Genomic DNA, 26,311 nt, shown 5'->3' with positions numbered 1-26,311 from the left:
AATCAGGGACAAAGGAACACTGCTCCTCACAATGGGGCTGTGAACACTGTCCAGCCCCATGATTGTCTTGACACTGCATTGTCTTAGTTAAAACAATTATTATTTGAAGTTAGTGTTTTGTTATCACAATTCATGGAAGAGCAAAGAGATAATCACAGAAACCAAATTACTCTGTGCAATCCAGACCAGTCTGATCAGAGCAGAGGGGATGCTTAAAACTCACATTGCATCAGCACACATCAACACTACATCAACAACCAATTGTGATTAAACAAATTTACTTAAATTGACAAAAATTATTTACCAACTTAAGCACTTTTTATTAGATAGTTTTGAGTGGTATCTTAGCTAATTAGATATTCATTATCTAGGTAATGAATCATATATTATCTGTGTAATGAACCCTGATGAAGATTAAAGGAAAATCTCATTATTTCAAATTGTTGTTCTGGCACAAGATTTCTAAGATTTGTATTTAAATCCATTCTTGAATATGTGGATATGAATGAAAGATCAACTCTTTGCTTTGCAAATCCCCATTTCTCTGTATCAGCTGCACTTAAAGGGCATAGAGCTACTCCAGTACATCCAATATTCCTCTGGTCTGGAGGAACCTTGTGAGTTCTCAGGACAGGATGGTTTCAGAAATGGGTAGGATAAATAGATCAAATAACCAGATCAACTGCTGCAACTCAGAGAAGTTTTGAAACTCACTTCTTTTGAGACTTTCAGAATATTTTAATTTCCCATCTATTGGTGGTGATTCTCAACGTGCATAGGTGCATTGCATTTGACAGTTTCTCTGTAACCAAGGAGTCAATTAACAAGCCTTAACACATTTTCATGTCCCCGTTATCAACAAAAACAAGAACATACCTGTTCTGCATCTTTAAATGAGGTACTGGGTTATCATTAGTCTCTCTGCATATCTGAAAGGCTGCTCAGCCACTCTGAAGGTGCAATCTGTAAACACAGTAGAGCATTACAGCCGTCAGGAATTATCTGACAGAAAAATTATCAAAGGTAGTCAAAGCTCTCAGTCCATACTGATAGTGCCAATCTAGCTGTGTTCTGCTGTTTCTGCACATCCAGATTTCCCATTAATTACATCTCAGCAGGAGTTCTGCATACAGCAGTGTGGTCAAAGACATTTTCAATCCCTAAGGAAAAGCAGACTATCATAGTGTACCCTCTGTCACGCAGGGAGGAGAGCCCTGCCCATGCTGATTAAGTACAGCAGTTGACAGCAGATGTTATTTGTTAATTACTGACACTTCCAAAGGGTCCCATGGCTTGACAGACTCAGTAACAGATCCATTACCCACTTTGTTTTATCTCATTATGGAACATATGGTGGCAATTTGATGTAGTACAATTTTAAACATTTTAATGTATTCCTACATTGAATTCCTCAGTCACTTTTTCTGTTGCTTCTTGATGGGTCAGAACATGTGCTTTCTTTTATTTTCCTTTTTTCTAGCATCCAAATACCTTGTACTTGCCAATACAGTATAACAGCTCAGAGGTACTGATGTATCTCATCTGCCAATTCATACTTTTCTTTTTTCACCATTGAAAAATATCAACCAGATGGTTTCCAAAAATGACAATTACATCTATTGCATTGTTTGAAATTAAAGTACCACTACAAAAATACCTCTCATGTTTTTAACTGCTTGAAGCCATACGTATCACTTTGGGTGCACAAAGAACTGTGTGTTCCATCACTGTGTTAGACAAAAGCTCACTGAGAATTTGAGCTGCTTCAAGATGAAGCTGAGTGAGTAGCTAAATTGTATGCTACAAAGCATTAGTGTGTATCTAAAGCTCAGATCTGAAAAGCAGATCCTTCAAACTGCTCAGCAGCTCAAATATAAAAGACATTATTTTTTTATTTAGTCTTACAGTTAAGAAATACACTTGCTTGTGTCCATATGAGTAAGGCTAGAAGGTGGCATTAAAAATAAAGACACTTAGCAATGACAGTGTATGGGATAAGGTACATGCACTTGCTGAGCATCTTTGAAATACTGGGAAATTAAGAAATGTTGGAAATGGCATGCATATTGTTGAATTGGAAATAAAAGTTATCACCATGGTTCGTATAAATCTCACATAATAAAAGTCTGCTGTCCCAGTGCAGGTCAAAAAATGGCAAGAATAATTCAGAAAATAGGCGTCACACACACACACACACAAACTGCATGATGATTTTCTAGAACAAAATCAAGCACGACTTGCAATATATCAAAATGTCAGCTATCTATTTTAAATTTGGGAATACAGTAAGTTCACTCACAATACTTAAAAGGTCATTCAGAAAGACTGAACTGCAGTAGCAAAAATCATACTCTAAACATTATCTTAAAAATATCTTTGCTCTTTCTTCTGACAGATCGTTTGTACAAAGCGTTTTCCTTATTTCCTTAAAATTTTTGGGAGAAGGAAAAAAAAAAAGTAAAACAGCAGTAAATCCTCTACAGGTCCTTTCCTGAATAGAAAAACTTTAAACTCTGTAAGTCCACATAAAAATGCCAAGCTGTTACAATTTTCCAAACACAACCTGAAGCTCTGCCTGGCTGCACAGAAAGATCAGCAGACCCTTCAAATGACCTTGTTCTTCCCAGGATTTTAGAGGTGGCAACTAAACAGCAGCATCCCAGCAGCTGGACAAGGCAGTGGGATCAGCACATGAAGGGTTACAGCACAAACCCTTCCCAGCCTTCTCCAGCCCAATGATCAGATTTTACTCTTCCCAAGCGGCTCCAGGGCTCAGATGTGCTGGTGGGCAGGAAATGAAGCTCAAGTGGCCAAGAGACACCCACCAGGATCAGACACTTGTTCTGCAGGGCTGAAACTCCCCCCCTGGGGCAGGGAGATCTCGAGTCCATGCAGTCCCCATCCACAGCCTGGGGCTATTTGTGCTCTAGTACCTCAAGCAGAAAAGGAAAAAAAAAACCTTTGTCTGAAACTGTTAATTTAAAGTTTATTGCATAATTTTGCTTTATGATCTTAAGTAACTGAGATATGAAAAGCAAAAACAAAATCCTAAGGACTGTCAAGACTAATTAAAAATTCTGTCATCTAACTTCTGTAATGACACTTAACCTGCTGCAGGTTTTAAAAGATGAAGATCACAGTGAATTTTACAGTAAGTGTCTGTCTTTTTTTAACATGAACTGTTCAACTAATTAGATTGCTCTATAATGTAGTGACTTGGAGAACTGTAATTGAATTAACCAGCAGGTTATTCTGTGAGTATGAGCCATCTACCAACACTTTATTTTTGTTAAACTACAGCTTTGTCTGGTGGAAATTGATAAAATGCATGTAATGCTTCCTTTTTAAAACTTCCTTTTTCACATGATAAGGAAGCATCCAGTTATGAACTGGATATGAAATTGCCAACTATATCCTGTCACAATAAAAGGAAATAAAACATTCAGATGTGGATTCTGAATGTAAAAAGACCAAACCCCACAAATGTGGCACTGACTGTTGTTTGCCTTCCCATTTGAATGATTTATCTAACGTGATTATAAACTGAAATGTTCAAGATGGCTTTCAATAAATACTACTTCTCATGTGAAGAAATAAGATTACAACAAAGTCAGTTACGTACATACATCATTCTAGAAACACATTGAAAAAATGAACATAAATCAAAGAAGTAATTACTTCTTTGTAAAACTGCTGAATGGGACAAATAGAATGCATAAACACTTTACTTCGATTTTTTATTTTTTATTTTCTTCTTGGTAAAGTAGCATATTTTAACCTGGTTACAATAAAATTACCACAGGATATTAAAAAAACTCAAGAAATTATTTATAAAATTTTATATATATACATTTACTCAAAAATTCTATTATGTAAACATTAGCATAGCAAGTTAAAATAATATTAGTTTATTAATACTTTTGTGAATACTGTACATATATATGTTTAATTAATAATATCTTTTCTACAGTTTAATAGTAACAACAACAAAAAAATCCCTCCCTAAGTCAAAAGGGAAATTCAGCTTCTTCAGTTGCCAACAGGTTTGGTCCCACATGCAAGACAATGAGTTCTTCATCTGTGTTAACTAAGAAGAAAAGCACAGCCTTTGAAATACAGAACTGTCTTTTCAACCACATTTACATTTTTATAATGTTTAGTGTCTTAAATGATTAATACTCAAAAAACCCACTTATCACTGTTTAACTACTGTCGTGGCATGGAGATAATTTGTGAAATCTTGTTAAAGGAACTCGTTTTCCTATAGGGAAGTGCAATAAATTCTGTTTTGATGTGATAAAAAACAGAATTTTTTAAAAGTCCAGTTATTTTCAGCAATTTGTAAATTGGAGAAGTCATTCCTTTCTTAACATTTCAGTGCTGTTGTCTAGAATAAATTCATGCCATTATGAACAAAAAACTAAACCATTAATATTGATTAGAAGTATGCTCTCATTTTTTTTTTAGAAGGAATTTGTAAATATTCTAAGTTCTCTGTAACCGGATCTTAAAAGTACAGTTAGTGTAGAGTGAGAAATAAATGAAATGTAGTGTCACACCACTGTAGAACAAGTAGTTTATCTTCCATTCAATATGTGAAACACAAAGCAGGTGAATTGATATTTTTAAATATATTTTGTATTTCATATAGGTATTTTCCTATAGTAAAGTGCTTATTTCAATACCAATTGCTATGAAACTACCAAACTTACAAAATAATTGTCAAGTTAATATTCCATGTGATGCAGGGTGCTGACTGAAATACCCTAACCTATAGAAAATGAAGGAGAGAAATCCTTTCTTGAATTGTTTAATCACTTTTCCAGAAGTGACTTAAGATCCAATTCAGAAGCATTACTGTTGTTTCTAAGGAGAAAAATGAGGTTTTGTGTGGAACAGATTTCTTTTCATATATCTTAGAGTTCCAGTTCAAGGAGCCCAAGGCTGATTCCAAGATATGCAAGAGTGTATTGCAGCAGGATTTAGTCAAAAAGTTTTGGTTTTTTTTCTTTTAAACAGCTGTTCCACAGATTTCTCTTTGTAATTTCAAGCAGGTCACTGTATTTATATCCACAGTATATATTATCTGTTCTCAGAATTCCAAGACATTAGATGAAAAATGTTTTGGGGTGGGGAGTTTGAACCTTTGAAGTGCTAGCAGAACTGAGATCCCTGCATTCTTTGAAAGAAAGAAGAATTACATCAATATCAAAAAGCATCAATTACTCATTCTGGTAACAAAATACCAGGTTCTTAAACATTAATATGTCCTGGAAGAAGTATCATTAGTTCACTGGGGGTTCACCAAGTCTCATTTATTATTAGCTTGCTGCTCTGAGTCAGCCAACCCCATTGTTAGTGGGTTTGTATTAATTAATTTGATAGCTACCATGCAGATACAATTCTGTACAATAAATCACGACTGTTAAAAAAAAAAAAAAAAAAATTAGCAATAGGTCACAATTTTGAGCCAGTAATCTCTAATACCATTCTGTTCTTTCTCTAAATGCTTGTATTAATTCAATCACGATGGTTTATGACTTGCACTAGATTCTGTAAGGTAGTATAATTTGATTACAACTAGCACATCTACAATAAATTCCATTAAAAAGACTGGCTTTGAAATTATTATCTTCCTAAGAATATGTGACTTAATGGAGATATCTATTTAAACCTTTATAACTATGTCAATATCCTGCTTCATATAAACCTTGGAGATTTATTATTATTATTATTATTATTATTATTGAGAACTTAGATTTAATTTGCAAAAAGCCAAGTCGACACATTGCATTCTCTATTATTGAGAGAATCTCTAAATAAATGAGATTCTGAAAAACCACAGTCAATCTGCGAATACTGATGGAGACATCTGCAAAAGCTGGAAGAGCTCTGCCTGCTCTGTTTCTTAGGGAAGGGTTCATGGTGGAGGTGACTAGACAACAGCAGTGCAGTAGAAGTTGCCACTTTTTTCCAGTTTATTGTGAACACTCACTAAAGGATGCAGAGGAGAAGCCCTGGATCTAAAGCCATAGCAGGAATGAAATGCAAACAAAACCACAAATTGCTCTAGGCTGGTTCTACCAGCCAGGAACAGCTCCAGGGCCCAGCCTGGCCCAAGTCCTGTGTCCTGGGATTACAGCGCTGGCCACTGGTGCCAGCAGGAATGGGCAGTAATGAATTAATTAGTAACTCGTTAGTAATGAGCCCAGCAGCTCATTGTGAACTGCCCACTGAGCACGGATGGGGGTTTAGGAGCTGTGAGTCAGCCAAAGGAAGTTTAGAGCTGTACAAAATTTGTAACTGCATGAAATTTGGTCAACAGGATGAGCAGATAGAATCATTCCACTGGCAGAGTGCTTGTTACACTAACAGGTACTTTAAATGAAAAATGCAACTACTTGGGATTCTTAATAGCAACGGGTCAACCTTCTTCAAGAGGCTTTGCTGGCTCTGTGAATGAACAGAAGTGGGATTTGTAACAGATACAGGATTCTAGGACAGGGCCTTTCAGAATGTCTTTTGGTAAAAATGGTACAAATTTGGGCATTCCTGTCACTAGGCCCTACTGACACTCATGCAGGTACCTCTGTAGCGTTCAACACAACCAGGGCTACAAAGTGGGAATGCCACCTTGAGAAGAAAGGCTTTCGTTTGATTATTTCCTGGATTTTAGAGAAACCACAGCTGAGCTTTTAAATGGATTAGTAATGCACCCATTATGGTATCTTGTATCACCAAGTGAACATTGTTTGCAGACTGTAATCTTAGCAGCTGATACACAATTCAGCTAAAGTTAACAAAGCGCAATTTGTACACGGTAAACAAGTTTAGTATTTTTATATGATTTACATACATACTGTAAAAAATTACAAGCAGCAAGATAATCAGGAATGAAATAATTTTAAGAGTCAAATGCAGATATAAAAAATTCCTTTTAAACAACTAAGAAGAAATTCAGTCTGCAGTAAATGAAATTTCTTACCATTTGCAGCTTGCTGAATAAGTACTTGAATATGTGAATTATTTCTTGAAAATGAATACAGTTTCATGTAACAGATACATCACAAAGGTTTCCACACTGTGTTTTCTTTCAAATTTACTTGCAATTCAGTGTTAGTACATATGCCATATTTCTACTAACCAAATCTACACTTTCTGAAAAATGAGTTAAAATTGTTTCAAAGTGGGACCATCGTTATAGCTACTTTTCTTTCCAACAAAGACAAATTAAACCATCAGCAGTGCATCAGGCTGAAGAGTTTGGAGAAGCTACTTAACTGCCAATCTACTCACTTTCCTTTCTTCTTAAGTAAGTGTCTCACTGTAGCTAACACAAAACACCAACAGTAATTAATCTGTTAATGAACACACAGCAGCCAGCTCCCAGGCTGGCCCTCGGGCTTTTCTCTTTGTCTGTGTGGTAACTGAGATCTCTTAGTGACTGGGAAATACAGTTTCATTTCTGTGACATGGTTTTACCTCCTGGTATTTCCCCTACTGATATTTCTGACCTGGAGAGTGAATCCTACTCCTCTCTGCCACATTTTGCAGTTGAGTGCAATCTAGAAGCTCCATATTTCAGTGGTGGGAATGCAGCACATGGGGCTCCTGCTCAGGCAGTGCTGGTGCCTCTCACTGTGGGTAACAAAGCCCTGCTCACCTGAGAGGTGCCACTGAAAATGACTGACCACTGACCTGCCTGAACAACACTCACTGCTCACAGCACTGCAGAACACAACTTCCACTTTGCTGGAACTTTAGTAAAGCACTGAGGTACAAAGCCTGCTATTCATCATCAGCTTGTTTTTTCCAGAAGAATAAGATGTGAAAATTTAATATAATGAATGGATAATAAAATTACAAGATACATCAATTTAAGTAACGTTATCCAAAGAAACTTCTGAGAGGAAAGATGTTCTTACATAAAGGAAAACCAGAACACAATTGATAGAAAATTTGAACATACACTGCTTAAACTTAATGAAGAGAAGAAGATAGCTAAACCATAATTAACTGCCTACGGCAGTGCAGCTAATGGATACTGAACTGGATTCCAGTTAATCCATGTCAGGACTTCCATCACTTGTAATAATTCTTGACAATTTTTTAGTTACTCTTAACTGCTGTAGTATTACAAATTACTTTCCAATAAGAGGTGATGGGTAACAGGCACTTTCATTACAGGCAATTTTTAAGTATCACCATGTGAAGGGTTTTACAAAATCAGATTAAGAATTCCACTCTGCCCTGTTAATAATGGACTGTTCTGTAACATAAGCAACAAATTAATAACAAAATATAATCCAAGACTTTAAAGCACTGTTTTGTACCATGCTAATTTTGTATATCCTTGTGATGGTTTGTAGAAATGAATAATATTGCACCTGCCTTACAGAAGACTAAAATTTCACTAAAAAAATTATTACATTTTCCAATTTTAAAGAATTACTTCCCACAAATGAATGCTATTGAGAATATCTAACTAGAAATGTACAAAAGCTATCTTTCCACCTGTAATTTTTCTCATCATCTACATTGTCAAGTTTTTAAAAAACCTTTGTGTGTCAGAGGTTTACAATAAGAAAAACAAAACAACCCAGTCTTTCTATTTACAAAAGGTAATAAATTATTGAGGTTCTTTTAAGCACATCCTTCTGACATATTAAGTAGCGATAAGCATAAAGGTTCTTCTAAGGAAAAAAAAATTGTCTTAACGTGAACCCCATGTCTCTCTGGAACAGAAAACTGTACATGGAAAAAGGGACAACATAATACAAACAAGGAATTCATTGTGACAGGACTTCAGAGGAACAAAGGAGAATCTGTGCAGTGCAGCTTTACAAAACAAAGGATCAGTTTGCTGAGCTCTGGTGAAGAGCCCTCATATTCTTTTGAGAAAGTGATTACTGCCTTCCAAAGTAGTTAATCAGGATATGACCCTTGGTAATGAATGTCTCTTTTCAGGATTTAAGTTGATGCAGCTGTAGTCTCTTCAGGAGCTTAAATTATAAATATAGGCTAGGAAGGAATCACAGAACAACTTGACGTGTGTGCTGGCCATGGTGGCAATCAGGAGGGGCTCAGAGGTCGCCACTCTGAGGCTCCAGGCTCCGGGGCTCCCTTGGGTGGCTGCGCGACAGTTTGGGGAAGCGGGTGGTCACTTTCGAGCGGCTGCTTTTGCTCACTGCTTCTCCAGAGGGTGGGATATCACTAGGGAGACAAAAAAATAAACACAGAACAGCTAATTTCTGTTATATGTAAATTGCTGGGTAGTTATTTCCAACATGAACAAAGCAGATGTTATGAGAGCCTGGCACATGACTGTGAAGTACAGCACACATCTTCGACACCGCGGAACTGCATTCTTTCCGCTGCCGTCTCAAGTGTGAATTACAAAATGGGCTCTTTCAGAAATGAGAACTAGTACAACTTTCAATACTTTATGGAAGATTGCAAGTTACAGGGTAAAAGCGGATCTCTATGAGTTGCAGTTCAGAAATGGTGGGAAAAGCATTTTGAAGTGACAAAAGTACAAGCAAAATAGACACGAGCTTGGATGGTGCTCAATTAACAATCCTCTAGTCATGGATGGATGTATCATTACATGGTGAAGTACATTGGTAATACATCCCTGGATTCTTCATCTCTCCTGACCCACAACATACTACAGTCTTACATGAATGAGTCTTTTGCAAAAGACCCTGAGAAGTACATTATGTTCAAAAACAAGCAGTAACAGAAAATTCCAGCTTACCTAGGTGATATTCAGGCTATAGACTCCTCGGAAAACTACAGTATAAAGGGATAGCATTGTACTTTTGCCATTCTTTTACAGGACTCCACATGGTTTTTAATTAAACTGCTTACACACAGATCAATAAATAGAACTAAGTTTTGCATTTAGCAACTCAGCTAAGCAATAAAATTACACAGTATACAAAGCCAAGCTTATTTTCTTAAGTGAAAAACCCCAACCTTATAATACTTATCTTCAGAATGTCATAACAAGTCCAGAAAGGAGAAATTGCTCATCTGCACTTCTGGCCATATTAAACAAACCCAGATATATTTGAAAACAATCCCCAAAGTTCTCTGTGCAGTTTCTTTTCCTGCAGAGTGACCCTGCCAGAGCCACAGGCACAATCAGGCCCCATCAAGGCATTTGGAGCACGCACATGGGAGAGATGTTAGCAAAGCAAAAGCCTTTAACTAGTGCTGGGATTGACTAAGAAATTCACTTGCAGGCAGCAGAGCACTTCTGCAGGAAAGGGCAGCTGTCCTGCCTGGCCACTGGCTGCAGAACTACAGTGCACACACAGCCACCCCCACAGAGGGAAGAGTCTTCCAAGGTAACTAAGAAGTCCTTTGTGTGAAAAAATACATAAAATACCTGTGGCATACATCCTCTTCTTCTTCAATAACCACATTAACAGGTTAGATCTTTAGTTCCTTATTTTCCTTGTCATTAAATACAATGTCTAAAACTTCATTTAGCTTATGTTGTTAATTCTAGATAGCCATGGATAACTGGACTTCCAACTGTGGCCCTATGATTTCTTGTTCTAAAACTAAGCAATGCTATCTAAGTTGCTGTAGAGAATTCTGATCATGTGAATCCAATTTCAGCTGTGCTCATTACCATGGATTTCTTTTAGTAACATGAATATTATTACTCATAATTTTTATACTATTTATAAAATTGAGCAATGCAGTGTTGATAAAGTACTGCTTGTAAAAGAGAGCATGTGACTAACTTCAGAGGGTTGTGATTTTAAGATATGTATTTTTCAGAACATGTAAACACAAAATAATCTAAATATCAAATATACAATGGAATAAAATTAAATGTTCACTTTACTGGGCTGAATCTAAAGTGTGTTAATTCACCAGCACAATGGCCACTGGCTGTCTGAGGCACACAGGAACCCTTGGCAGGTCCAAGGTGGTTTACCTTGCAGCAGAGAGCACGAGTGGAGTGCAATTATTGTAATTTGGTGATTGCTTTATGGAAAGCACATTTTAATGCACAAGCTCCTCCTGCTGGCATGTCCCCAAAACGACATCAGTGCCAGCCCAATGGAGCAACTGCTCAGAGGGAAAAGGGCAAAAGGGGCAGAAGGAGTTCCCCTAAAATGGAGAGAGATTAATTGATTTCAGTCTGCCCTACCAGGCAGGGTGAGGTAATCAGGTCATTTAGGGTAATTACATGAACACCAATGTCTGTGAGCAAAGGACAGAAATGGCAAGTAATTCTGCTAATTTAAATGATGCTACTCCACAACATGATATATCTAATAACTAAATTAGAGTTTAATTTATCTTAAATGTCTTAGCTAATTTTTATAATGACAATCTAAGACACATCATTATCTAATGTAGGTTTACAGAAATCAATGTATATCTGAGGAATTACATCTTCATGCATCCAGCCTGAAAAGAAAACTGGAGCTGAAATTGAATTGATCAACTTCCATGGAAACAGATGTTCTATGAGGGAAGAAGCTTCAAGTAATAAAGAAGAGTCATAAATTTAAGAGTCTTTCAGTCTCTTTTCATCCTCCCTTTTTCCAAACCTGATGGGAGAAGCACCCATCTCACTTGCCTGATTCAGCTCTGGCTTTTTTTACCAAAATGACCAAACCCCCAAAACACATGGTAATCAAACAGGTGGAAAAGATTCATCTCCCATCTCTTCTGTCTCCTGTTATTAAATTTAATAATTTAGTTGTGGCCTAGAGGTTGAATGATATCTATACAGTCTCTGGCACTAAACAAGACATTTTCTAAATGTACTGATAGTTCAACTGGTCAAATACTCCACAAACTCTTGGGCAGAGGCATGAAGACCTTAAAATGATTCTGACTGTATTTCTGGCAAATGCACATGAAGATGGAATTGAGACAAGTCCTTTTGCCACCTTTTTATTTGGGATGGAAAAGGAAGAAAAAGTCATTATCTACAAGGTTTGCAGATCCTCTCATTCATCACACTCAGTAAAAATAGTGCCTAGTTTACTTGGGGGGGGGGCTGAGTTAGGGTTCACCCCTAGTTGATTGTTTAAATCAGACTAAAATACAAATTTAAAATACCTAAATCTAAACCAGGGAGTAGCTGTGCTGCAGTAACTCTCCCAGTTCAGCCCCCCCAAGCTCCTGAGGTAAGTTTGCAATTGATCTAAGCCTTCACCTGTCCCAGCTGCACCTGTTTGGCTTTAATAAACATTCTACTTTTCATTCTATTCCTTCTGAGCCACAGAAGCCTTAGCAGGTTCCAATTATCCAGGCCAGGCCTGGCAGAGAAGCTTGCCAGGCACTGCCCTGTTCAGCAGTGGAATGTCCACCTATTAAAGGCTCAAGTTCTTTTCTACATTCTCACCTTGGCCCATTCTGAAGAAAAAAGCAACTGCTGAGGCAATCAATTCCTCCTTCCCACTGGGTCATTGTTTAGCTTTTAAGCATTCCTGATTGATCTGCCCAGCATTTGTTTGGCAAACGACTCAGTTTCATTGATTTTGTCTTGGTGTCAAGTTCTGCCTGAGGTGCATCTATAGAAAATAGCTTAAAATAACCGGTCCTTTTCATCAGCTGCTGGTTTATTCATAATCTTTGATTTATTGCTCTTCCTGTATCCAAATGTAAACTGTATTTTGTGGGATTTTCTTTACACAGCCAGTATATGGAACTGCAGTATTTTCTTGTGAGCATTTACATGAAGAAATTGATTTCCCATCTCATTGTCTATTCTTCAGGATAAAATTAGAGGGAGAAGTTTCTGATAAAAATAGTATAACCTATCTGCAATTGGAAATACTTTTGTATCAGCCAGAGATCAGAGAACAGAAGTAATAAGCACATCTTGGGAGTGTAGCAAAGCTCAGGATCAGGCATTTCATGTATCTATCTATAGATCTATCTCACACATAAATGCCTCTCTGGAGACATTCATAATTCTAGTTTTACTTGAGTTATATTAAACACACCTCATGAAAAAAGACATTCACTGCCAGATAAATGTGGTGACTCTTGCCAGCTTCTTGTGTTATTAATTCTTTGTTAGTCATTATCATAATCTAATTCTGGTTATAACCTCAACACTTAATGTGGTGTTCAGGCAGGCAGATCCTAAAAAAGGCCCTGTTAAGCAATGCCCAGACCATATCAGGAGATCCTGAGAATTGAGAACTAATTCTGACTTGACAATGCAACATATCTCAGCACCTTCTGCCAGTTCAAATCAGATGACACCTATTTAGTGACATTATTAACTAAGATTCTGAATTCACCAAATTATTTCACATATTGTTTTAATTCCTGCTTTGCAGTCAACTGGGTAAAATCCTTGTTTCCAGTTGGTGAAGTGTAAAAATAATTGGAGACACATCTCCTGCCACTAATCCCAATTCTGTAGAAATTAAATATAATTATTAATGAGAAACTGTGATCTCCATTTATTAAAACAAATGTCTGATCAGGATTTTTAAAGAGTCAGTTATTAACAGAAGAGGTAGAAAGAGAATCCCTCTACAGCACACTCCGACACTGAAAGTCCTGAAGACACTATTAGAGCAAAGTTGTCAGGTTACAAACTGAATAATCATTTCCCATCAAGATTAGATCTGAAATGAAATTTCAAGAAATGAAAATCATTAATTCTAATACTCTGTCCAACCATTTGGTTAATGTACAGCTCCTTCTAGCTCCACACACACACTTCTCCTTCATGACGTATTCGTTCTCTTCTTGCAGTGAAATAATGACACAGAATCATGTTTCCATTTGTTGCCATTCAAATTATCCTGACTTGAACACTCACATGCTACAATTCAGTTTTCATAACATCATGAAGACTTTTGTCATTATCTGCATTGTTATTTGAATTCTTCTGTAAACCATGATACTGTACATAATTGATGACACAACATTTCCCCCCACTAACCTAATTTTGAAGTTGGCATAACAAGATGGTTTTACTGTATCTAATAGTTCTATAACTGAATAATATCTGTTACATACTCACTCAGGAAATGCTCAGAACCCTGCAAAGGTGACCTTTCATCAGTTTCCATCTAAGCAATACTTCTATTTAATACTCTCTTTCCTTGGCTTTCCCCTGCACAATGACCTCTCCATCTGGGAATGGTTACTCTCCATGTTTTGTGATGCCCCAGACAGAACAATGGAATTCATGAACACTGTGCACTGACAAATGACCCTGCAGAGCTAACTAGAAAGACAGAAACTACTATACACAGATTTATATTTATTTATAACTTATATATTTGGGTTTTTTTGTATTCCTGTGCTTAGTTGAAAGGCAAGAAGTTTGGCTGTTCCGTCCATTTCCATCTGGAAATCACCAGCATTCAGCTCTACTCATTCTCCTCCTGTCAGGGGTGACTCTGTGAGCAGCACCATCCCCCACACTCAGCCAGAGGGGATGAACAAGTGGTTCAGATCTAAGGTTGATTATGTAAAAACAAAAGGCTGGATTTGCTTTCAGAAGAACAGCATTCAGTGAAAACCTGAATTTGGATTTTCCTGCCAGTAAGTAATTATCTTGAAGAAAAGCACAGACAGCTAGAATACTTTTTTCTTTAAACTATTCAGGTAACTGAAGACAGAAGACTTGCATTAGGATTCACAAAGCATCACATACATGAAAATAAACTAACATTTCTGTTTGGCAAGTAGCAATTTCCACGTGCTGCAGCAGCAGTGCACTACAGCAACCAGCCAGGCACTTCCTCCTCCATATTCACAAACTGTTTGCACACAACAATTTAGATATGGAAGGCAGACAATTTTAATTACCAAATTAGCTTTTAAACAGCACATAATCAATACAATTGGCATTGGGCATAACAACAAAGTTTACAGCAAATGCCTTCTCAGACACCAGGAGACGTGAAGCCAGTAGAAGGAGCTAAGTATTAACACCCCTGAGCTCTCCACCTCTAGTTTATACAGAACACAAAATGCAAATAATTATGTTTCATGCCAAGCACTAGGAAAAAGGAATTTAAAAGAAATAAAGAAAGAAAGATTTATCATCTCCCCCAATTTGCTTAATTTTGCCAGAACCACAGAGAAGGAAAATCTGTAAGTTTAAAGTATTTCTTCCTATCTGTTCATCCCTATCATTTACCTGATCCTGAGTTCACTAATGTACTGAGGCTAATGGCAGTGAAGAACTTGGTGCATAATTCTGCCTTTACCACGTCAGACTTTCAGCCTCCAACACCACCTAATTCCAGCAGCTTGGAAGGGCAGTAGTTTCCAGTCTCCTGTTTTTCCATGGGCTTGGGGGCAAACAGCTCCTGGTGCTTCAGCTCTGAGCTGGGCAATGGCCCTGGTGGGGCCAGCTGCTGCTGCTGTCCCTGCTGAGGGGCTCTGTTCCCTCCATGCTCCCTGACTCTGATTCAAATTCAGACAGGCAGGAATATCTGCCCCAAAGCCCTGACAGGTGCAGCTTCAGTGAGTTTCAATAGTCTCCAAAGGAATAGTGCAACCTAGCTTTGGGTTTTGGCAGTAAATTGCCCACCATAAAAACCTGCACAAACAATTATAATCATTCTTTCATTTTTAAGGACAAGCCCCTCCTTTTAAAATTACCACGGAAGCAAATGGAACGACAGAGAAAAGTTGTGATCAAAACATGTTGTTTTGATTTTCCAAGGAAGTGCTTCAGTTTTAATTGCTCCATCCACTCAAGAGGTATCAGCTGCTTCTCTGAAGTTATCATCATTTCTCATGAAGATTACACGACATTAACATGTGCAAAAGGCAGGAGAGAGCTGACGTGACCATTCTCAGGTACAGATTTAGATTTGAATCAATGTCACATTAAAAATAACAGCCATTAATATAGAAAATTAACAAACATAAAAACAGGAATCATAACATTTCTGGAAGATGATGGTAACAATAACATGAAGAACACTGCTCTACAGCAATCACTCTTTCAGAGTTTTATTTTTTAAATACTAAGGGCATATTATTGCATTCCAACCAAAGCTTGATACTAATAGTGAACCGTGACCTAAAAACCTCAAAAATATAGGCCAGAATCTCAACCCCTGGGAGCTTTTTAATTATTCTTCCTTTTAGCCTATTATTTCGTTTTCCTAAGATAAAAAAGAAATTCCCACTGAGTTGGATAAGCCCATAGAAAATAGTACATATCTGCACCTGGCAACATAATCACAAGGAGAGGGTTGAGACTTGACATAGTGGAATTAGATCTGTACTCTCTAAATAAACAAAGTAATCAAGATGGGGAAATATGTAAATAAATGAGTACCATCAACAGAATAACAAGGGAAATGCTGACTTTGTTCTTGGTAATGAAGATAGGGACTAATGTTTACATTTAATCCAAGACAGAAAAGGAAACTCATGGAAGAATGACACTGCCTAGTAAATGACTATGGGAGCCAGCTTAGGATACAACAATCTTGATGGGTTAGACAGAAACTAAACAAGAATCAGGCTGGCCAGCAAAAAACGACCACAGTAATCAGCAACCAAAATAACATTTTCTGTTTAATCATATTTTAAATATTTTCTCTGTAAAATGAAAAGGTCTGTGATAAATGCAGCTCATCCCTTTTTTTCATTATGACTCCAAATTAGGTTAACAGGCAGCAAAATTTGCTACTGACTCCTGTGGGAGTTCAATGTATGGAGCATTGCTGGCCAGGAGCTCCTGAAATTTGGGGTCAGCTCTCTAGGTATCATCAGATTCAGAGCCTTTAAAAAGTGTATCATCTTGGTCCCTCTGTAATTCAGAACTTCACCAAAGAGTTAGAAATAAAAATAAATCAGATTTGCAATAAGCTTGCTCCTTTGCCACAACATCAGAGAGGAATCAATTTAGACACCAGTGAGCAGCCGTGACTGTCCCACTGCTGGCAGCCACTGCAGTGTAGCTCCAAGGCTGGAATGACATTCCTGGCAGCTGGGAGCTGCTGAACCTTCTCAGTTCCAGCTCCTGGAGAAGCCTGGGAATGGCTGCTGCTGCCCAAAGAATCTGCTTCTGGAGGCCAGGGTTTTATCCCAGGAGGAAGCTATGACAGGATCACAGCAGGACAATACAGGCACTGCCCTCATTTACCTATGAAATCCCCTTCTTGTTTCTTTGAGTTTCGTGGCTTTTGGCCACATGAAGATGTTGCTATTAGGAAGAACAGTCTTTGATAGAGAACATTTCATGGCTCCAAGTAAACTTTGAAGTAAATAGTAAGTCCCTTTCCCTGGTTTAGAAGCTCAGTGAAGCACCTGTGTCACTGGTCAGTATTACACTTGCACGTGCACAGTACCAGGCTGTGAGATTGTGTGGAATTTTCTCTTTGCTGGGGTCACTGTGCTCTGCCAGCAGCAGCAGAGCCCCAGCAGCCAGGAGGGAAGTGTGTGCCCACAGCTCCCCTGCAGTGTGCTGTGCTGGCTGAACACAGCCAGGAGAGGCTGTTTGTGCCCTGCCCAGGTGACACACGGAACCCACTGCAGGGACAGCCCCACAGGCACAGGAAACCTTTTCACCTTATTCCTGCCCTGTGCTCAGCAATGCTCAGCAATGGATTTTCTTGGAGCCTTCTGGATTTAGATGCATTTTGACTCAGCTGTAGCACTAACAGGAAAAATATGATAAAATATTCAGTCTGCCTGACAATGCAAACCAACACCATTTTCTTTCCCTTTGGTCATACCTGGCTATTCTCAATAGCTGATGCCTTAGGATTTATCTCTTTTATTATGTAGGAGTCTTCTACTGAAAGATTTCTAACAGATATTTAGAACTGTTCAGTGTATATATACGATTTACCAGATTTATTGCATTAAACTAATAAATTAAATCTCTCATAAAGAATTAATTTATGAGTTCTTAAAGATAAGAATAAAATTTGAGAAACAAGATTTCAGAAGTCAGATAGACATGGAACAGTAAGAATGGATTCTGCTGTTTGCAAGGCCCATATTTCTAACTTTCAGACCCAAAAATTAGCAGGTCTCTTTTTACCACACATCATGAGTTTTACTAAATTCTTAAGTGTAATTGTGTTACACTTTTAAAAACTCAGTCTAAAAATAAACCTTCATACTGCTGTTGGTAATCAAACTGTAGAGCACTGTGTAATTAATGTGAAGATTTGAAGAAAAATTACTTTGGTCCTCTCTTGGAGATGGTGATCCCACCCATCCCAGTACAAATCCTTCCTGGAATTTCTGTTAAAATCAGGTTATTCGAGCAAGAGTAAACTAAAGAAGCCTGTTTAGCTATAAGGCAGATCTGCATTAGGAAATGTGCAGCTGTTCTGGCTCCATCCTCCCAGAGCAGCAGAGCCTGATGTCAGACTGATGCTGTAAATATGCAAAGTTCTTGCTGGGTGTTGTCCCTGGGCATGCAGGAACAGGAGTGGAAGCAGTGAGAGGATGGAAATCTGTGCCATCCCTGCTGCTGCACACGGACCAGCACTGGCTGAGGAAGCTGCCACTGTTATTTCTGCACAGACCTCAAGAGTTCAGGTCACTTGGCATTTCTGAACTGACATTTGTCCTCATTTGTATCTACAGAGGATGTATCTGGAGACCTCTAAAACAGTCTAAAGCAATAAAAAACCAGCAAAAAAATCACTTTCTTTACTCACTGGTTAATGATGTAAAGGGCTATGGCAGGGAAGGCAAGCTGCATACTATGAATATTTTGTTATTAATAGACAAGTACCTATAATTACATCAAGTTATTCTAGGATACTTCAGCCAACTGTTCATGGGCTCTGCTGCCACCACACAAGTACCAAACATTAAAAATACACCACAAAAATAGGATCCATAATAAAACAGAATTGAATGGATTATGTTTACAGCTGGCAGATAAGCAAAACCAAGGAACAAAGCTTCTGTAGGATGTTTTGAATTTCAGTGATGGCCTGTAGCTAATTCCTGCTGTTTTCACAGGAAAAACTGATGGCTGCTGCAATGTTTTTCAATACAAGTTCAAATGAGAAAAAGAAATAACCCACCTCCTTTTGAAAAACTGTGCAGTTGGGCATAAACAAGCTTGTTATGGTCTGGATTAAAGCCAAGTACATGCACAAGTACAAAGATACCTCCCTTATGAAGATAATTTGCTTTATGTATTTGAATGGATGCATCCATTTATCCATTACTGTCAGTGTTGCACAGAAAGAAGTATGAATAAGCACTGGAAGACTGCAATACAAGATGCATAGACAGATTGTTCTAAACCACAGTTCCATGAGTATGCCTTACTGCTTTATAGGCTAAGAGAAAGGAATAAAGTTTATTTTCCATCTTCAGCATAGCCTCTTTCATTCCTCAAAATCTCTTCCACTGTGGAAAAGTAATTAAACTTAATCTTTGGTTTTATTCCCAGTGAAATAAGCATTACTGAATAGTTTTTCTTGCAAAACTCCAAATCTAACAGTTAGATGAGGAGGAAAAAATGTTGTTTCATTAGAAAATTATTTTTTAAAAATTTATTCCACTAATTCTGCTGTTCAAGCAATTATGTAAAATTTACATATGGGAATACATTTGCACACACTCATTCTGATTTAAAGAACAGTGTATTTTCAGTAATTATTCTCCATTTTTCCTCTGCATAACAGATTTCTCAAGGGCAATTGCTCTGAGATATTGACATTTCAGGGGATCTGGAGCAAACATCATAAACTCATGTCTGAGAGCTCAGCTTGCAATATCTCTGACAATGCATTACAGAAATCCACCATGCCAAAACTGTTTGCAAATGCCATCCTGTGCCAAAAGTGTGTGCAGATGTCCCAGAGAACCACCAATATGAAAAAGGCCTTGGCTGAATGCAGAGCAGCTCCTTGTGCACAAAGCCTGATGTGCAGGGTGCAAACCCCAGCAGTGCCCACTGGGATGGTCACCAGGCAGGGACTTATGGGGGCCATTCAGTTTTTGTGCACCAGGTACCTTGGAAATGCCATTTTCCATTTCACAGAGTGCCAGAAAGGCAGTTTGGTGACATGACAATGGGTGTTTAGGAACTGAAGAGAGAGCAGTGCTCTATGCCCTGAGCAGAAGGAGATAGAGCCAAGCTGGTAGACCATGGAACTCAGACCCTGCTTCCCAAACAAGAAATCCCCTAAATCTGTTCTCACTGCAGGTGCTGCCTTTGTACATCCAATGCAGACATGCTGGTCTGGGAGTTCTTCTCCCACATTCTAGAAACTCATAGAAGAAAAGTGATTTTTCTATGATCTGTGTTGTTGGCAAGTATCTCTATTAAGCTTACTCTGTTAATAGAATTCAAGCTGAAAATGTCAAATTAAAGTCTTTCTCTTGAACACAGACTCTGAATTTCAGCAACTGGTTTGTACCAGGAGTCATCTGTTATAACTGTGTCTATCTGTTTCATGACTCTATGTAAGATTTTACTAAGTAGAGAATTAAACTTACAAATCTCCAGACTGGGTTTTGTGCAGGTCACATCCCCCAGGCCACACTAGGGTAGTTTAAGTTATATATTTTGTCAAGCAGACTGGCTAAAGTGAGTAAGAAGCCCCTAAATTCCTTTCAACAAATCAGAGAAAATCAGGAGTAGAAATAACCTCACTCTTTGTGGGAACAGTATGGCTTAAAACATCTTTAACTGCCACAGTTGCATGCTATGCAAATTCTAAATATATTATAAATACAATATATATGATAAATACTGCATTGTTTTGTTTGGTTTCTTTCAGTTCCATTAATCAGTTTCTATTCATTCTGTGAACATATATTTAAAGAAATAATTCCCTCTTCAGTTGTATATTTCAAATTCTAATTTCAAAAACATCACTAGAAGAGTTGTGGGCTACAAGAACTTAACAATAAGGGAAGCTCACCATCCCATCTGCTTCAAACCCTCCTGCCATCCCACCTACCTGCACCCTGCTTTCAGCTGATGGAGAATGGGGCTTGGGGAATTCTCCTCCTTCCAGCACTGTGCCATTCCCACCAAGAGCTGAGCTGTGGGATGCAGGCTGGCTGGATGCAGTGGATCAGCACATCCTCACAGGGCAGTCCTGTCAGGAGAAGGAACTGGGGGCTCTGGATCCCCCAGCTCCCAGATCCATCTGCACTGGCACACAGATTGCTCTGACTGACCAGATGGCTTCTTACAAAACAACATGTTCACATCAACAGTGTTCAAAACACTTTCTGCTGGAAACTTGTTTTCTGTCAGGGACCTGCAGATGGTTCCCTTCCCTTACCTGTAAGTTCTCCAAAATACATCTCCTGAACTGGCTGTTATGCAACCTTCATATGCTGAGATTTGAGTGTGAATATCTAAAGCTGGCAATTTTCTTAAAATAAGCACCAAAAAGAGAAACTTAACAAGCAATTACAGATCAGCTAGTTTAAGTGCAGCTGTAGAATAAATATTACAAACTGTTTTGCAGAATTTAGTAGGCCAAAAAGTAAATCACAAATTCATTACAGGGAACTCATGTAGATTTGGGTAAGGCCAGGAAATTGGCTCAAGAAGGGAAAATTTTGTGAAACCAACATTATACACCTCCATCAGAGGTATCTGTGGTGTGTGCATGTGACACAGTGAGGCATCTGAGCCAGACCTGAACAACCATGGCTCAATCCACATGTCCTATTATGCAGTCACTATAGATGCAATTTAGTGTACTCTCACCTGCTCAGCAACTTAAAAAAATATACTGAGAAGAACATTACCTTCACACCAAATTAAATATTCACTTGAATTTTTTTTTTTTTTTTGCCTGTCTGGTGCTCTTTGATGTTGGAACATCTCTGGATGTTCCATAAAAACATGCATTAGGATGCAAGATAATTCTGTATGTTTGTGGGCTTTTTATACTGAAAGTTCAGTGCCCATTTTAAAACATTGTAATAATTTTGGGAGCTTTGATTGAAAAGGGACAAAAAGACACAGCTTTGGTAGTTCAAAGTATGAGAGCTCCAACATGCTGGAAGGTAGACACTCACACAGCAAGGACAGCAAGAACACAGAGGCATCTGCACTTGCTTGCACTTCCAGCATTTTAGCACATTCTCAGCTATTGACTGACTGAATTGCAAACTCCTCTGTGCTCTCCTCCTCTGAAAAAGTCTATTCCAGCATCATAATGGAGCAAATTGTTACAGACAGAGAGGATAACTAGGAAATAAACTGTCCTGACATGTCTAGTTCCATTTAATAGAAAAAAGTAGGATAGCACATAGAAAATAAAACTCTTTTTTCATTAAATTAGGTGTATCATTGAAACAATTTTATAAAAATAATTATACTCAAACAAGCATATCAGAAACTTCTTTACATAGTAAAAAGAAATAACTAGACAATTGCAAAGATAGTAAAAAGATGTACTAGATGTACTAGTGAAAACCTACTAGATGTAGCTTCCTGTACAAATTATGTATACTTGTTACTGAACATAAAATAATCTGAATCTTTGATAATTACTATTATTTGAAGGGAGTAAGAAACAAAATGCCCCATTATGTTTCTTAGTTATTCAAGTAGAAATACATTCTATGTGCTTACTAGGGAAAGTTTATATCAATCTTGTAGAGATGTCAAATTCTTTCAAATGTGAAAATTTTGATGTCAATGTTTTACAGTTGTCAGTAACCAGGTGCAGACTAGGAGGGTAATGGAGAGCAAGTCTACAGACATTGATTTGTATTTGACTGTTTTCATGGTTATGCTTTGCAACTCTTGATTCATTATTTTGTATGAGAATTCAAACATACATTTGTTTTTTCCAAGATTTAGGTACAACAGTGTGGCATTGCTTCTGGAGACAAACACAGCACAAAGAACTCATTAACCCAGCACAGAGCTGCAGAACAGAGCACCCACCCCAGCCTTCAGGGAGAGTGAATCTCACACAGACAGACTGGGAACTGGGGCTGCCAGCAGACTGAGGCTCTGGGCAGGCTGGTACAGACTGAGAACAGCTACAGCTAAAAAGCAAAACCACAATGAGCCCAAGGTGCCCTGCCCAAGAGGGTCCCCTGTCCCCTTGGGGATGGCTCTCCAAGGCATGTGGATCTCCTTCCTATATCCTTCCATAGAGTTCATCCCTTAGGCCTGGAGAATTAGCACAGTAAACTGGCACAGACAATATCACAAATATCTGCATTTTAAGTATTAAAATTGCCACCTGGATTTAGTTTTGTGAGTATTTGCATATGCCACACACATGCACATTTCATAATTTCATATATCCACTAACAGTATCTTGATACCAATGAACAGTGACAGAAGAGTTTTAGAACTCCACAGAGAAATTTTTTTCTACTGAGGAAATCCAGATTCTGGGTTTCAGGATGGGTAGAGTACATACACTGCTGAATGGAGAGGATCAACATATAAATTACCTCAGAATCTACTAAACGTTTACATGAGCAAAAACTGATTTTAAAGTACACAGACAATGAATTTGAAGATAGAAGATGACTGCTTGTGCATTTCCAAGTTTCCATTAAAAAAAAAAATCATTCTGAATTATGCTGAAGATACTTCACAAAAATATATTCAGAGTATGAAATGGAGAGAATAGAAGCTCACAGAGCTGAGGATTAAAGGATGAGAGGCAGTTTTGTCCCAGCACACAGAGAACAGGTCCACTGAATGCCCATCAAGCTGGTCACACAACCAAAGCAGAGGGATCTTCTCTTGCCAGGCATTTCCATTGCTCTGTACATGAATGAACACTGAATGCAGAATGTTCATTGCACCAGACTTCTCACCTCAAGATCCTACATGGAGCTGAACCTTTATACACAGTAAGAATATTCTAAAAGACTAGAACCACCCATATATATTTTTTTCAAGGTCTGTTTTCAGAAGATAAAATACTTTCCACATAGTGTTTAAATAAAAACCCTGTAAACACCTTTGGTTGCAAATGCAGCTACTATTGCCATTTCAAAAAAAGAAAGAAAATCCCAACACCCTTCTAATGAAATGGCTTCTTCTATGTCTACATAATATGCAGCAAAGGAAAATAAATCCTGTGTAAGTGCTCTCTTTTTTTACATTCTTTTCCACCATATTCCCTTCTTCATTTCATTTTAACGTATATTCTCTTCAATCAATCCAAACTGTCTCATTCACTATCTTCCTCCTATTACATTTTACAGCCTCCTCTACTCTCATTCAGCTCATTTATTCTTGTATTCCCTACCTTCTCCAGTTTTCTTTCTATAATAATTCACACTGACAGCCACAACACTGTTACCCACTAAAACCCAGCTATTGTTTGCTCCTGTTCATGCCCAATTCTCCTCTCCACAAACTTCTGTGCTAAGTTGATTCTACATTGGTGAGTCAAACCTCTGCTGTCCAGAAATCATCATTCCCACAGCTCCCCATGGAAATCAATTCCCTCCTGCATGAACAACATCAAGTTATCTCTTTCAAATCAATTCACCTGTTCATGTTACAGTTTGCCCTCATTTCACATTTCCTTTATTACAATATAGGCCTCAAGTCCCTGTTGACTCACTCTGGTTTTCAGCCACCCAGACCTCAATCACAGTGTGACACTGCCCAAGCTCAGTGAGCAAATCCTACAGAGTATTTGACAAATGTTTATTTTGTTGCTCTACTTTCCCAAATACATTTTGTGAAAAATTAGAGTATTTTCAGTACACTACTCCAGGCTGAAAACCTCACTCAAAAGCTCCTACTGATTAAGTCAGTCCAGTTAAAAGAATGACTCTGATGAACAACTGCAGACTGTTGAAATCTGGACTTTTCTGGTCTTATGCACTGCTGTTTAATTTCAACTAACATCTTGACACTGAGCTGTGCACTTTAACACGTTATGATAATGACATCTTCTTGGGTTAAATTCTATTCCTGCATGTCATTAATTTAATATATTAACCAGTGCTGATAATCAGAAAGGAATAAAACAAGAATCTTGGTAGAAAGCACAAGTACAGCAACTCTACATTTGAATGTCAGGTACAGCTGTCACATGGCTCGTCTGACAAGAACATCTTCATTCTTTTACTCACTTAGGACAACCACACAACACTACAAAGAAGAGTCTCAAGATGGCTGTCAACATAGCTGAAAGCAAAAAAAAAAAAAAGTAAACTGATTGCTCCATATGTTATCCCACAGTAAAGTGCTTTCATGCTATCAAGAATGAGGACAGAACTTTGAAGTCCTGCACACTTCACTATATTAGCATTTCTAGCATTCTACTTTTCATAGTCCGTATGCAAAAATTTGTTCCAGTTCTAAAAATGGCATAAGGAGCTTTAAAAAATATTGGATCCATTGTTTATGAGTTAGGTATGGACAAAACAGAAGCAGGACTTTTCTGTGTGTTCTAAATTAGAAACAGTTTCTGATTTAGCTAATCAAATCCACCTTGGCAACTCCCTGCCAGACATGAGTGTGCAGTAAATATGCTGACAGGAATGGTGTGCCCAACCTCCAAATCAAAACTTTTCTCCTGGCTCTAGAGCCCATTTTTTTGCTACCAATTTCAGAAACACCTGCTCAGTACAGAAATGCCTAAATATATAAAGAATTCACTTTTTAACAAGGGAGTGCATGTGACTTGTAACCAAGGAAACAGGATCACTGCTGTAATGACACAAAACTTTAACTGGCTCTGTGTTCTTTTCTCAGAAAAATCTTAACCTCTTCTTGCACTGCTACAAGTTCAGTGTGTTAGAGACACAAACTCCAGAGTTTAGAAACCCTGTCTTTGGCTAAGGACTTGCTGAGTTTGTTGGCAAGCAGCAAAGGACCAAGGAAGAAGAATGTGCTGCTGAGAATCACAACTCATCCCTTGGAATGATCTTTCATTACAAAGCCTTTTGTTAACTCAGAGAAAAAAAAAAGGATAGAAAGTGATGATAGAATTCATGGGGCCAAATAAAATAAACCCAAACCCAAACCTTCACAAACATTCTGATCCAGCCAGTCCCTTGCAAAAGACAGATGGGAATCGAACATCACAAAATGCACAGCACAGTTAAAAGCTCCTTTTTTACAGAACTGAAGTTTGCTCTTACATTGACCAAGGCTGTTTTCAACATCATCTCTATTTGTTCCAGAGCTTGACAAATTGTGTGATTATAAAGGAAACCAATATAAACCAGTAAGCAACACACAAAGTGCTTTATAACTGTAATTGTCAATCTACTTGCTTTCTATTTTTGACCCATTTTTTCAACCAATGCAATGGAGAGCATTTCCTGTTCATTTTTACACAAGCAAAATAAATATCATAGCATAGCCTCTCCGTCACTTTTTCAGTAATTTTAAACATAA

The 26,311-nt window shown here is 38.0% G+C and overlaps 1 protein-coding gene across 2 annotated transcripts in view; it reads right to left on the bottom strand.

Annotated features, from left to right (window-relative positions):
- Window positions 1–926: 926 nt before the first annotated feature.
- SNX29 (sorting nexin 29) overlaps window positions 927–26,311 on the bottom strand; it is a 102,843-nt gene continuing 77,458 nt past the window's right edge. The window contains exon 21 of one of the 2 annotated variants that reach the window (XM_079320707.1): window positions 927–963. In XM_079320707.1, coding sequence (XP_079176833.1) covers window positions 942–963 — 22 coding nt within the window. In that variant the 3' untranslated portion in view covers window positions 927–941. Of the gene's footprint in view, window positions 964–5,457; window positions 9,214–26,311 lie in introns of those variants that run through there. The other variant, XM_079320705.1, reaches the window with a different exon arrangement.

This window comes from Erithacus rubecula (assembly GCF_903797595.1).
Source record: "Erithacus rubecula genome assembly, chromosome: 17".
NCBI lineage: Eukaryota > Metazoa > Chordata > Aves > Passeriformes > Muscicapidae > Erithacus > Erithacus rubecula.
The sequence above is the reverse complement of the archived record's forward strand: the minus strand, read 5'-3'. Positions and strand labels throughout refer to the sequence as shown.